Source organism: Tauraco erythrolophus, chromosome 5, assembly GCF_009769465.1.
Source record: "Tauraco erythrolophus isolate bTauEry1 chromosome 5, bTauEry1.pri, whole genome shotgun sequence".
In the NCBI taxonomy this organism is placed as follows: Eukaryota; Metazoa; Chordata; class Aves; order Musophagiformes; family Musophagidae; genus Tauraco; species Tauraco erythrolophus.
The window spans coordinates 1,871,700-1,884,894 of NC_141469.1; the positions used below are offsets into that span (position 1 = coordinate 1,871,700).

Here is a 13,195-nt window from a genome sequence, read left to right on the forward strand (position 1 = left end):
CTGGCTTCCCCTCAAAAAAAAAGAGAGAAGGGAAAAAGGGGCAGCCGGAGGAGACGGATTGTCCTTCAGTCCCAAGGGCGGTTGTTAAGTGTGTCTCGGAGCAACCGGCTGCTGCTGTGGGAAAACAGAGCCTGCCCTTGCTGGGCTGGGGTTAATTTTCCCTAATTAAAGCCATGGTGCCGGGCTAGCGTGCTCTTCCACCCCGCGGTCACCTTCTGCAACGGCGGATTGGTGGCGACAAAAGGACCAGCCGGCCACACGCAGACGGGGCGAGCAGCAGAAGGCGATGGGGAAGCACCAAAGAGGAACTTCTGCTTTCCAGCCCAAAGGGACTTTTTTATTTTCAGCCACCGTAGCGTCTCGTTCTTGTTTTTAATTTTATACAACTAAGAAGAAGCGACCTCGCTGCTTAATTAATTTTACAGCGCAGCATTTTGTATTTGTGTTACTGGGATGACACAGGAAGGCTCCCAGGGAGAGGGACGGAGACCGATCTGTTTGGGTGGGAAGCTCCTCGCCCTGCTGGGACCAGTTCTCAGTCCTCCTACCTCTCTCTTCAAACCAACTTTGCTAGTGCTGATGACAGGAGGTTTAAATCCGTCTTTTTTCTGCGTGAGGGAATTCTCCCCGCTGCCCTCGTGATCCTTTATTTGCACAGTTAGAACCCGAAGCAAACAAACCTTTGGTAGAATCTATGTTACTGCAGAAAAGAGCTGGAGATCCACCTCCTTCCTTTGCTTCCCCAGATGGTTCTTCAGGAGCCAGATGTTATTTTGCAGCCTTCCTTCTGCTGGGCACCGACCTGGCTGGGAGTTGGCTTTGCAGTTGTTCCTTCCTCTCAAAGGAAGATGGTGCTCTGGGTGAGGGCTGGTTTCTTGTTTTACTTTGGTAGCTTCCTTAGACACCCTGTCATTTTTCGTGGTTTAGATTCAAGCCATTTCTTTTTCCCACGGGAAGGACAGTCGTTACCAGCGCCCGATGGCCCAGTTGCTATTCCCCATGCCACGGCGTGGCCATGTGAGGCAAACTCCCCACTCGGAGATTTTGCCTTTTGGCCTCTCGCTGCCCATGAAGGGTCAGAAGATACAAGGACGGATCTTGGGAGGGCTGAAGACTGAAAGGCAGCCTGGAAAAACGATCCTACCCCTTCCCACCCACGCTGTTTTTAGGAGAAGACCATACCTTTTGCTTTGGCAAGCACAGGGAAAACAGCGCAGAGCCAGGACACACACCACAGGAGCTGCTGAAGCTGATGCCCGTTTCTGCTGGAACCTAGTAGGAATGGGATTTGCCTGGAAGGGGACGCGGAAAATTCCCCCCAACAGGGAATGCAACAGGTGCCACGTCATCCCCCTCCTCTAAAGGAGATGTTACATCGCAGGAGGGGACACAGAGGCTACTGACCTGTCGATGCAGCGCTGACGGTGCATCTCCTCGCTCGCCGGCCGAGGGCCCCAGCCCCTTCCTGCTGCCTTCACTGGTAAAGCTGCTGCGACAGGACCAGGGCCATGATTTACGAGTCAGAGGCAGGTTTTTAAAGTCAAGTTTATTTTCTTTGACAGGGTGGTTTCAGGGTGACTTTTGGCAGGCACACACAGAGCTTACCTGCTGGACTCGCCCGCGTCCCACCTTTGCAAAATAATCCTTAAAGCTGCTCGAAACTTTATAAGTTTAGAGTATTGTGCAGACCTGGCTGTGGTTACAAGACCTTTTGTTGGGCTTTGTCTCCTTCCATTTAACAACAGGCACAATGAATAAAGCGATAAGCAACTTCATCACCCTTAAATTGCAATAACAATTTTTAGAAACAATCATCCTTTCTGGGAATTGAGGAACCTCGTTTTTCTCTCCTCTCCTGAAGAACAGTAGGTGCTTTTTAAAAAGCTGTGCTAGAGGCATCCAGAGGTCCCAGCTGAGAGCAGAGGCCTGTCTGGATCAGACAGAGTCCTGCTGATGCCATTGCACCGTTGAGGCTTCAGAAAAGAAAACCAAGCAGGACCTTGTTCTCCTCAGAGGAGCACCTGATAGAGCGCTGCAGACATGTTTTGCAGGCAAAGGGAGCAGTGCTGTATTAGCTTACCCAGCACAGCTGGAAGCAGCAGCTTGGGATTGCACAACCCTGTGTCTTTCCACGAGATCCCTGCTACAGTTGCAGTGCTACTGTTTTACTTTTCCTAATGGAATTGCGTGCCCAGGTTTTGGCAGGACACATGCTTGTGAGCAGCAGTGACAGACCGTGCCGCTGCTGTCACCGAGCCCAGAAGTGCACCCGGGGGCTCAAACCCTGCCACCTTCCCACCCCTTATGTCCCACTCAGTGTGAAGGTGGAGCTCAGCACAAGTAAGGAACTTAAGCACAGAGTAAAGATGTCATACGGTGAGCAACCATGAAAGATGAGAAGCTGGGGTCCTTGTAGAGGACCACTTCCACCCATGTGCTTGGCTCCGAGACCTGCGACAAAGCACGTTACCATCTCTCTGAGGCCCACGGTCGGTACTTTGGCCATAGGTGTAGCCCAAAGTACTTACTTTCCATCAATGTTTGGTGTATTTATATTCAAAAATTCTGCTACTTTCCCCTCCTGGTATTGCTGGGAGGACAGCTGCAACCCAGCCCAGCAGTGAGGGCTGTCTGTGCAAGCCCTTAGGTTTCCTTTCCACAGTAACTGCTCAGGCAGTGTTTCATTCCATTTCTTTCTCTTAAACCATCTCAACAGTAGCCAAAAGACCACAAGGACTCTGAGGATAGCAGAGAAAATCTGTCTGATTTCACTTCTCTACACATCCTTGCTCATCACCCCAAACAATCCCTGTTGAAGTGAGACCAGCCCTTTACCTGGTTTAATGGAAAGGCTTTAGAGAAGCTGTAAGTATTTCTGCAGTAAGCCAGAGAGGAAGATTTTTTGTCAGTGAGTGATCTGTAGGTATGGCTGAAATTCAGCTATTGTCCAAACAGCTCGATGGTGGTGACATGGGCCAAAAAGTTTAAAAAAAAGCCCAACAAACCAAGAGAACCCAGACTTTTTCAGGTGAAATCGTACCTTCTTAACCCCAGCTCACAGTGAACTGTACTGCTAAAGGTCTTTTGTAAGCTGCTTGGAATTTTCTTTTTTTAACATACACTGAACTAAAAATATCCCCAGTCATTGCAAGGAAAAATAAACCTTTCCTCTTCCAACACCAGCTCGGTCCCTCTCCTCTTCTGTCTGTCAGGAGCTGTGCGTCCACCTGGCTCCTGTAGCGTGTCTGGTTTTGTTCAAGCTGAGCATTTCCATCTATCTGCAAGGTTCCAAGCAGGTTAAAAAAAAATAAAAAATCTCTTAGAGCTAAGCTGGAGCAATCCCTACCAGTACTTGAGAAACTGAGACATCCTCTCTCTTCTCCCCAATGCACAGGGAAATTTCTGAGTGATGCCTGGGGTTGCTATAAGGCAAGTTGTCTTTCCCAGGGCAGATTCCTTGGGCTGGGGTAAGTAATGGCAAGAATAAAGTGGTGATTCAGGCTCAAGGCCCTCACTTTCCAGAGGAGGTTTTGTTTTCACGGTGAATAACTCCGCAGAGGTAAAACATTTGGTCTTTTCTGACTTGCTCAGCCTGGGTGTAAGAATAGTTTGTTTTTCTCTCCAACAGGATGTAGCCATTTCTCCAAAGCAGAGGGATGAGGTCATCCAGTGGCTGGCCAAGCTCAAATACCAGTTCCACCTTTATCCAGAAACGCTCGCCCTGGCCATCAGCCTTTTGGACAGGTTTTTAGCCGCAGTTAAGGTAAATATTTGCAGAGACATCAACTGAAATAGATTTTTGCCACCCACTCAGCTATTTCTGTGTGCAGTCCGAGCGCTGTGGCCGTGCGGAAACTCTTACTTCCTCCTTCTGCTCTCCCACCCTCTTCCCTTCTCACACACATACAGAACGGGACCTGCACTACTCTAGGAGCTTCATTCCAAGTTGTGGAACTGGCAGCACGTGCTGCCACCAGCAACTTTAAGAGGCAGATTCTTTCCAAGGTCGTTTTTTGGCTGGTCCAAGTAGCCACTGCTTTAATGAGAACACAGAGCTCTGGGGGAACTGACCCGTTGCTTTTACCTGCCAAGAATATTTTCCTTCTTTCCCCTGTTTTGCCCATTTCCTTCACGTACTGCAGCTCATTAGTTTAAATGTGTATTTCCCTTAGAGCAAAGAAGTGCTCTTCAACTCCACACTTGCTCTTGATGTGGATTGAATGATGAACTTGCCTCAGCATAGTACCTGTTCCCTTAAGCAACCAGAAAAAGAGGCTGCACAGGGGTTATGCCTTAGATAAAAAGAGAAAAGTCTCTGCCTTAACCTTAATTGACTCCTAAAGCCAAAGGAAGTGCCTGCTAGCCCCCAGTTAGAAACCTAAGCCCAGTATCCTCTGATAGACAAGTGAGAGCAAGTCCCTGCTCACGTCCTCATGTCTCTGGTGTTTTAACTGCATTTCAGCTTACTGGTACCACCTCCAGTTGCTGGGAGCACCTGCTAGCAGTGAACTAGCTGGAGGAAACAAATCAATGCTGAGGACAGGTTTGAGCCCGGCAAGTGCACGAGCGCAGGGAAATGAAAAAAAAAGCACAATTTTAAAAATGACTAAAGCTTTTGGGGGAAGCAGTTCACTATTAACCTGGTCTGTAGCCTCGCTGACAGACGAAGAGCTTGAGACTGATGTCAAGTCAGAGGGGGGTGAAGGAGAGAGCGGGAGGTGAGCGTGGGCTCAGGCCATCCAAGCGACACGCTGGCCGCTCCCGCAAAGACTATACGTGCCCGTTGGGTTGTAGGGCTGTTAGACCACAGAAACCACAGAAAACCAGACAAAAATCAGCACGTGGCTACACACAGCTGGGATCTGCTGCTCTTCTGTCCCCTAAGTCTGCCGTGGCAGCAAGCCAGGCGTGATTTGCACCCGCGCAAACAACGGGACAAGCCGTGGGCCAACGCCAAATCCCTGGCGTTGAGCCGTGGAGTCAGGCTGTGGGCAGCCTGGTCTCCCACCTTGTTGGCTCGGGTACATTCCGTGCCCAGCAAACCTGCCATCTCACCGGATCGCCAGCGCCGTCACGGCGATACAACTCCCGGAGAGCCAAGCGGAGGAACAGGTCCTCAGCCTTGGCACTTACCGTGTAGTGGGACTGGGTTTGGCAGAATGCAAGTGACACCATCCATTAACCTACCCTTGAAGCATTAATAAATACTGTTAATGTTTTCATGACAAGCCATGGAAGTTGTTATTTTTCAGGAGATCTTAAAGTAGCCGATATAATGAAATACTGAGATGGGAAATCGATTTAAATCCCTCTACAGCTAATGCCCTGGAGGACAGTTTTTCTTTCAGTAATTTGCAGCAGCAAGGAGCCTGCAAAGCAAGGATGACAATCTGAGTAGGAGTCCACTGCCTGCTCAGGGCAGCGAGCAGGAACGGGGAAAGGTCTTTTGTCTGCATGAACATTGTTCCAACAGCTCAGGGCTTGGTGCTCCCTCCCCCAGTTTGCCATCATTCCTCTGATGCAGCTTAACTCCTGTTTTTTTTTAGCCAGGCACTACCGTGTGGGATTTTATTATTAAGACAACCAGTCCCTTCCCTTCCCCGTGAACATGCTCTGAAATTGCCTGGACTGGCAGCCCCTAAGGCTGTTCCCAGTCGTGGTCTGCTCGAACTCGTCGCACGGCGCTCGTTACCCCTCAGCAGAGCGGTGCTTACGGCCCCCAGCTCTGCCGCGCTCGCCCACGCGTGAGATGCCAGCAGGGAGAAGCTCCTGTAAGGGACCACGAGGGGTGACTGGGTTTTCAAATGCTTTGGCAAAAGATACACTTGTTCCTTCCAGGTCAGTCTCTACAGGGGATGGACGTGGGCAAAAGAGGAGACAAAATTATTCTTATTAAAAACAGTGGGGAGAATAAGCTTCCCTGATGGTAGGACCCTGCTCCAGACACCTGCTTTTCTCTGAATACAACACAGAATGTGTCCTTTAATGTCCTTTTCTTTGTTGCAACCTGACAGTTTTCTCTGAACCTGCCTGTATAGTCAAGAACAAGTTGCAGTCTTGCCCTGAGGGAATTGATTCTCCTCGCTTGCAGTGACACCTGAATGCCCAAGCAGACGTGTGCACGCACACCCCCATCCCCAAGGGTGGATTCTCCACACTTATTTAAGTGGAAATTTCAGTGGCACTAGAACTCCAAAGCCCTAGGCATAGCACGGTCCTTTTCAAGTAACTGAGGCTGAACATAGGTAAAAATCTTAAATTTGGATCCTGTTTTCTTCACTCGTTGCCTCCCGAGAACAGTGTTCTGGATTTCTTGACAGCTCACTGCATGAGTGTTAACGTGCAGCATCTCACCCTTGGATCGCCCCATGACTCTGATGGATCAGCTAAAACGTACCGGGCAAGAATAAATCATGGCAACCGTGCAGGTTCTAAGTAGGTTTTCACATTCCGCGCAGGATTTTCACTTACCTTGGCTTTCAGCTTCTCCTGATGTGGACAGGAGAAGACCAGTTGCCAGGAGGCTGCTAGAGGTGGGGGCACAGCTCCACAGCTGTCTGCTTACTGGGCTGCGACACCGTTTAGCAGCAGTGCCTCCACGTTTCCTAGTCCCCAGCCACTAAGGAGGCAGGTGGACACATCCTGGGGTTTTTACACCGATGGTGGAAGCGAAGCCCTTTGTCAGATGGTTCTATGGACAAAGATGAAGCAAAAACTCCAGAAGACATGCCACATTCTGAGTGTGGGCTTAGACTGGTCCCTTACTGGGACTATCGGAATACTTACAGCCCACGCAGGCTGCCTCCCCCCTCCCCCCACCAGCTGAGGACCATAAAAGAGTTTCTGATACACATGAAAAAATAAATTAAAAAAAAAAAAAATCACCCTTTCCCCTCTAAATTGCACTTACTTAGAAGGCCCAGCTCTCCCTCGATAACACCTGGGCCACAGTTTTGAGAACTGCAGTGGGAAACGACGTGAGTGGTGATTTTTTTATGGGTGTCTCAGACTTCCCTAGACAAGGACAGCGTTGTGAAGTTCTCTGCTCCTCCTTCCCATTCCGTGGGTGTCCCCAGGCAGCACTAACCACAGAGCTCCGCTGAAGCAGGTGGAGTGGCACTGGGTTTTTTGCCAAGGGACAATCTGGCCCTTCTGGTTTTCTCTTTCCTATTTTTACCGCGCTGCCTGAACACAAGCCCTTTCCACTCCAGTGCTGCTCAGCAGCTGGTGCCAGTTACCATCCTGGGGCTGGCAGATCCCTGCTCTGCCTTACGCCACGGAGTAGGGATTTTGGCTTGGCACCGCTCGCCACCGCTGTGGTGTGGTTGGAGGGAGTTGCATGGGCAGCGGAGACCCTGCGGCTCAGGATGTGTGACCAGAAATAATTCTGTGGAATTTTTGCATCACACTCACACGGAGACTTTTCTCTACCCTAGGCCCGTCCAAAGTACTTGAACTGTATTGCAATCAGCTGCTTCTTCCTTGCTGCAAAGACCATTGAGGAAGATGAGGTAATTCTTTGGTTCTTACTCCCTTAGCATCATCTGAATATCTACTCTTCCAGTCCTGCCGTTGCCTGCACGTGGTGGCCGACGCTTGCCAGGACAGGAATGAAGCATTTTGTGGGATTTCTACAATGACTGGTTCTCTCATTTCTTTTTCGCGGTGGTTTTGACAGAGGATTCCAGTACTCAAGGTGTTGGCTCGGGATAGCTTTTGTGGTTGTTCTCCAGCTGAAATTCGCAGAATGGAGAAGATTATCCTGGATAAACTGAACTGGGATCTTCACATGGCAACGCCACTGGATTTCCTCCATATTGTAAGTAACGGGCTATTTACATTCTTTCTGGTGTCTGTCAGTGTAAATAAGTTACTTAGACAAAACAAACTACCTGTGGGGGAGCGAAGACCTCAAGATGCGTTCGTAATTCCTCTGTACAGGTAGTTTCTGTAAGAAAAAGCCTTTCCAGAGAATTTCAGAGACCTGTGACGCTTTGGGTGCAATTTCCAAAACGTGGCCCTGCCATCTGACCTGCCTTAAGGCACGTTAAACCACACACTAAGACTCACGGCTCCTGAAAACCTTGCCCCTAAATCGTAACTGCCAGTGGTTTTTGCTCAAAGCTGAAGGCCAGGCAGAAAGGCACGGCCAGGGAACCAGATTATGGGATAAGACAAAGGGAAGGAAAAAGTGCCCTGAGGGTTCTGTGTTGGATTTCATCCTCTCTGCTTGCTCAAGAAGGAATTCTTGTCTAGGGCACCTCAACTGCCAAACTTGTGGTGCTGGGAGCACAGGGTGGAAGGGGATTGCAGAGGCATGAGAAGCCTGGTCCGCAGGCAGACGGTGTGAGTGATGGCAGGCCCTGCCAGCACGGCTGCACCACGGTGCCGGTGGGTTCGACGCAGTGGTCTCCTTCTGTGGCGTGGAAATTGCCTGGAAGGTTAAGCTGGAGAATCCTCGTGCATCGAAGACGTGTCGCATGCCATTCTTGAGGTCTGACCTGGCTTTGCCTGTGAGGTTGCCCGTCAGTGACACCAGCTGCCTCATGTGCTTGTTTCCCCTCCCAGTTCCACGCAGTTGCCGTGTCCAACAGGCCTCAGCTACTGACCATCCTGCCCAAGCTGAGCCCCTCTCAGCACGTGGCGGCGCTCACCAAGCAGCTGCTGCACTGCATGGCCTGTTACCAGCTGCTGCAGTTCAAGGGCTCCATGCTGGCGCTGGCCATCGTCAGCCTGGAGCTGGAGAAGCTGCTCCCCGACTGGCTGGCTCTCATCATCGAGCTGCTCCAGAAGGCACAGGTGAGGGGGGTGCTGGCACGGCAGTCGCAGCAGGGAGGGACCGTGGGGCCACAGAAGGCTGCATCTCCCTCAGCTTGGATCCGGTGATCCGAGCCGGCCGGGGCTTTGGGATCCCTACCTGCTCATCTCTGCCTGCAGTTACGCTTTGGCGAGGATGGTTGTGCTTCAGCCTGAAGGGATGGCTTGTTGGGCCAGTTGTGCAAAGTCTCCATCTTGACAGCATCCAGTAGGTGACAAAAGGGAGGAGTTACGTGCCCTGATGTACACGGGCTCTCTCTGCACCAGAGAGCAAATAACACACTGGGGAGAAAATCCCAGTTAGCTGCTCAGCCGTTCATTCCAAGTGTACTGGGTGATCTAAAAAGTACTGGAAAAACAAACACTCGAGCCATTAAAAGATGCAGCGAGACCTTTTCATATTGGAAAGGTTTTTTCTCCTCACTACTCCCATGCAGTGTGACAAAGAGCAGAGGTCCGTATCTTATCAAGTCATCGTGTTGGGTTGGTTGGGGTTTTTTTTTGGTCCTTTTATCCCTAGTTTCTCCGGCATCCAGCATATCATCGTGAAGTGCGGGGCACGGTTCGGAGCCCTGGCCCTGCCCAGGTTGACAGCCTCTCCTCTCCATGGCAGCAACCCCTCAACACTGATAATTCCTTGTTTTCCCACTCCAGATGGATAGCTCGCAGCTGATCCACTGCCGGGAGCTTGTGGCGCATCACCTTTCCACTCTGCAGCCTTCTCTGCTGCCCAATTCTGTATATGTCTACAGTCCCCTCCAGCATACCCTGGTGACCTGTAACAGAGGAGCGTTCCAATGCCAGCCCTCCTCTGTCCCAGGGCCAGGTTTCTCCAAGGACAACGGCAGGCCAGAAGTGCCCGTCACAGGTACAGCCGCGCTCTACCAGCGTCTGCCAGCTGCCAGCGGTTGCAAGCAAGCCTCTGCCAAGCGCAAAGTGGAAGAGATGGAAGTGGACGACTTCTACGATGGTATCAAGCGTCTCTACAACGAAGACGTTGCTCCAGAGGTGGTGGCTCTGGAAAACATGGGCTCTGTTTGCGGCGCTGATGTCTCGAGGCAAGAGGGCAACGTTTCCCCTTGTCCACCTCTACAGCCGGTGTCTGTCATGTAGCTGTGAGCGAACACCACCTGCTCCACCGCAGCTACTCCAGAAACCGTGCAGGACCCACCATCCCGGGTTTCAGTGGGGGGAGAAGGGGCCATACCTTGTCAGGCTGAACTGAAGGGAGTCAAAAAAAAAAAAAAAACAGAAAAAAAAAAAATCCCAACCCTTTTTTGAATTTTTTTCTTGTGCGGCTAATTATAGTTCCACTACTTAAGCACTTAAAAACACACAAAAAAAGTATAAAAATCTAAAAAAAAAAGACCCAAAAACCAAACAAAAAAAAGTAGCAAAAAAATTGTTTCTTTCTAGTGTTGTCAGCTCCACTGTTTTTCTGCTCCTGTGTATTGTAACCCATTCTCCACATCCGAGAAGCTTGCACCAGTTGTGCAGAGTTGTTCCAGGTTTCCCAGCCAACTAACTGCCTCTCTGATCCCATTTCCATCTGCTCCTTGCTCTCCTTCTGCTTGCTCTTCTTTTAATTCTCAGCAAGTCTCATGCATGATGTTCTGTCCTACCTGACCTTCACCCCAGCTTCCTTTTTCCTCTCTAAAGAAAAAGACCTTTTTTTTGTTTCGTTAGCACTTTGGTGTTTAAATGTGAGAATATTTAAGAACTGGATTTAAATAAAAGGTTAGTCAGGAAAAAAAAAAACCAAAACTGCTTTGCAAACTGCTCCACACTTAAGTAGTCACCACAGGAGCATGAACATACTCTAGAAGAACACGAGGCAGGGGCCACTGTGCTCTCTGCCGCACACGGAGACTTCAAACAGTTGGTGTTTTCCAACACAGACAGCAGTTAACGTGTTTTGCATCACTTAAAAAACGGTGGGTTTTTTTTGTTTGTTTGCACCAAGAAACATTGCACTCAGCGTGGACTTTCCCCAACGTCTGACTGTCTCAGGTGGGCACCTTCCATTCTGCACAGTCTGTTATTTCCCCACCAGTTAAGATGCTCAGCATGCGAGCAGCGCTGCTGGCTGAGCTGCTGGGGCGGCTGCGCACGCCTGAGGTTTGAAAGGTGCGTCATTACCAGCCACGAAACCAAACCAAAAGACCCCAAACCCTTAAGTTTTGTCTTCATGTCACTTCTAACCAAGAGCAAAACCTTTCAAAACTTGTCTCTTCCATGTTACCCCTCTGTTTCTCAGAATGACCTGTCCCAATTGTAAGCTCTCTCCACAGCCCTGAGGAAGGTATCGTACTTGGAGCCATTGTACTGATGAAAGCCTTCTGGTAGCAATAAAGAAAGTTGTCCTGGATTCCTGGTCTTGTTTCCTGCTTTTCACCTGGGTCAAGGATCAGTTTTGCCTGGAGGCAGGAAGGGAGCTGCTCCGTGCCAGACTTGTGAGGACATGGCTTTAGGGGTGGCCAGGGGAGTTATACACAACAGAAACTCAATGTCTCTAGGGCGATTCCAGCTTTGGCCCCAGCTCCAGGTGCTCCTTGCTCCCTCCCCCCAGCACCAGGCTGTTCCCCTTCCAGGCTGAGGATGGACCACTCAGTGCAGGGCTGGGACACGGCTGCATCTCACCTGTCTTGTCACCAGCTCCCTTTTGATACTCCGAACGCCGCGGTGAAAAGTCAAGGTTCCCCCACCCAGGCTGGCTGTAGGTTCCTGCCTGCCTGATGTCCCTTCCACTCAAAACCACACCTGATGATGGAAAGGTTGGTACAGACTTAATTTCTGCTTTTTTCCCCGAAGCTCACAGATGGCAGATTCTGTCATCTCGCCTTCTTCCCAGCTGCCTTGCATTTCCTGCACCTGGGGAGCAGCCACCCCCTCCTGCCTCACATCTTCCGAGATGCCACCCTTTTTGCTGTGCCCAGTGCACCGTGACAAACTTCTGGCTTTCAGCCCTTTTCCTGGAAACCACTTCCCAAGGCCGCATTTCTCAGAAGGGCAAGCACCCTCCTTCCCTTTCCGTCATCCTCACGGCACCACCAGTCCCTCTGCTGAGTCTCCCCCCACCAGGCTGCAGCGCAGTCTCGGGGCATCGCTCCGCACACCCGTAGCAAAACCCCGTCGCTGCGGGGCTCAGCGATGCTGGTGCTCGCTCCTTGAACCCGCTGCAGCGCTCACATCTGTGCAGGTTCAATTAGGCAGCCCAACAGCTCCAAACAAAATAACTGCCCTGGTTCCAACCCCAGATACAACGACATTAGCACGGGAAAGATGAGAGCCAGGTAGTTTTCACACCCCATGAGTGCCACGCCAGGCACCGGCGGGTTCTGCACAGAAGGGAGTCTTGGTGCGTGCCTGTGCCCGCTGCGTGCGAGCAGCAGTTCCAATAATCCAGCGTATCCTGGAGGGAGCAGTTGCGAAGAGCTCCGGCTGCGTACGCACTCCTAAGAGTGAGCCAAGGCTCTTCCAACTCTCCCAATGATACACAGAGTTTTGAGGGTCTACAGCTTAATTTAGTTGACTTCTAATGGCATGAGACAATATCCGGGGGAGGAAGAGAAGACGGGGACAGACGTGCCACGGCGTTGTCATCCCAAGGCACTAAACCTAAGCCTCACCTTCCTCGGGCTTCACTCCTTCCTTCCGTTGGGCAGCATCAGCACGCAGCCCCGCGTGAGGATAGAATCATAGGATGGTTAGGGCTGGAAGGGACCTTCAAAGGTCATCTAGTCCAACCCCCCTGCAAGGAACAGGGACATCTCCAACTAGATCAGGTTGCTCAGGGCCTCGTCCAACCTGGCCTTGAACGTCTCCAGGGCCCAAAGCCATTTGCAGAGGCACACAAGGAGAGGGGTTGGCACAGGGTTGGGACAAGGAAGGTGTTGGCTTGTGCCAGCGGGCAGGGGTCTGGCTGGAACAGGTAAGGGGAAAGTTGGGCTGAAGGAGAGAGACCGAGGTGCTGGTGGAGCAGTTCTTCTCTACCAGACGTGCTGCATCGAGTCACTTGGCGAGAGGATAAGACTTGTCCTCCTCAAAAGCGACAGGGCAAGAGCCAGGGCTGCGCTGCCACAACACCAGGCGTCGCCCATCCCGGCTCCCAGAGCTCTGCAGCCCCAGGTGCACCAGAGGGGAGCCCCTTTGGTGGTGGCTGTTGCTTTGGGGAAAAGCAACAACTTGGTTCTTGGCAGCAGGGGGGCAGCTCTCAAGTGAGAAGCAGCTTGTGAGCACCACGGAGTTCACTTTACCGAATCAACTGCCTTCAGGACGGCGCTCCATGAAGACAGCGTGACTTTGGGCTCTCCCTGTATTAAGTGCAACGCTGGGAAGGGTCTCTGCTGCCCAAAAAACCCTCCCTCCCTGTGCCACA

The 13,195-nt window shown here is 51.2% G+C and overlaps 1 protein-coding gene across 2 annotated transcripts in view; it reads left to right on the top strand.

Moving 5' to 3' along the window:
• CCNI (cyclin I) overlaps positions 1-11,183 on the top strand; it is a 32,838-nt gene extending 21,655 nt beyond the window's left edge. Inside the window, exons 3-7 of one of the 2 annotated variants that reach the window (XM_086611614.1) lie at positions 3,629-3,763; positions 7,437-7,511; positions 7,679-7,819; positions 8,569-8,799; positions 9,472-11,183. In XM_086611614.1, coding sequence (XP_086467740.1) covers positions 3,629-3,763; positions 7,437-7,511; positions 7,679-7,819; positions 8,569-8,799; positions 9,472-9,930 — 1,041 coding nt within the window. In that variant the 3' untranslated portion in view covers positions 9,931-11,183. The remainder of the gene's footprint in view (positions 1-3,628; positions 3,764-7,436; positions 7,512-7,678; positions 7,820-8,568; positions 8,800-9,471) is intronic. The other variant, XM_086611615.1, reaches the window with a different exon arrangement.
• Positions 11,184-13,195: the final 2,012 nt, after the last annotated feature.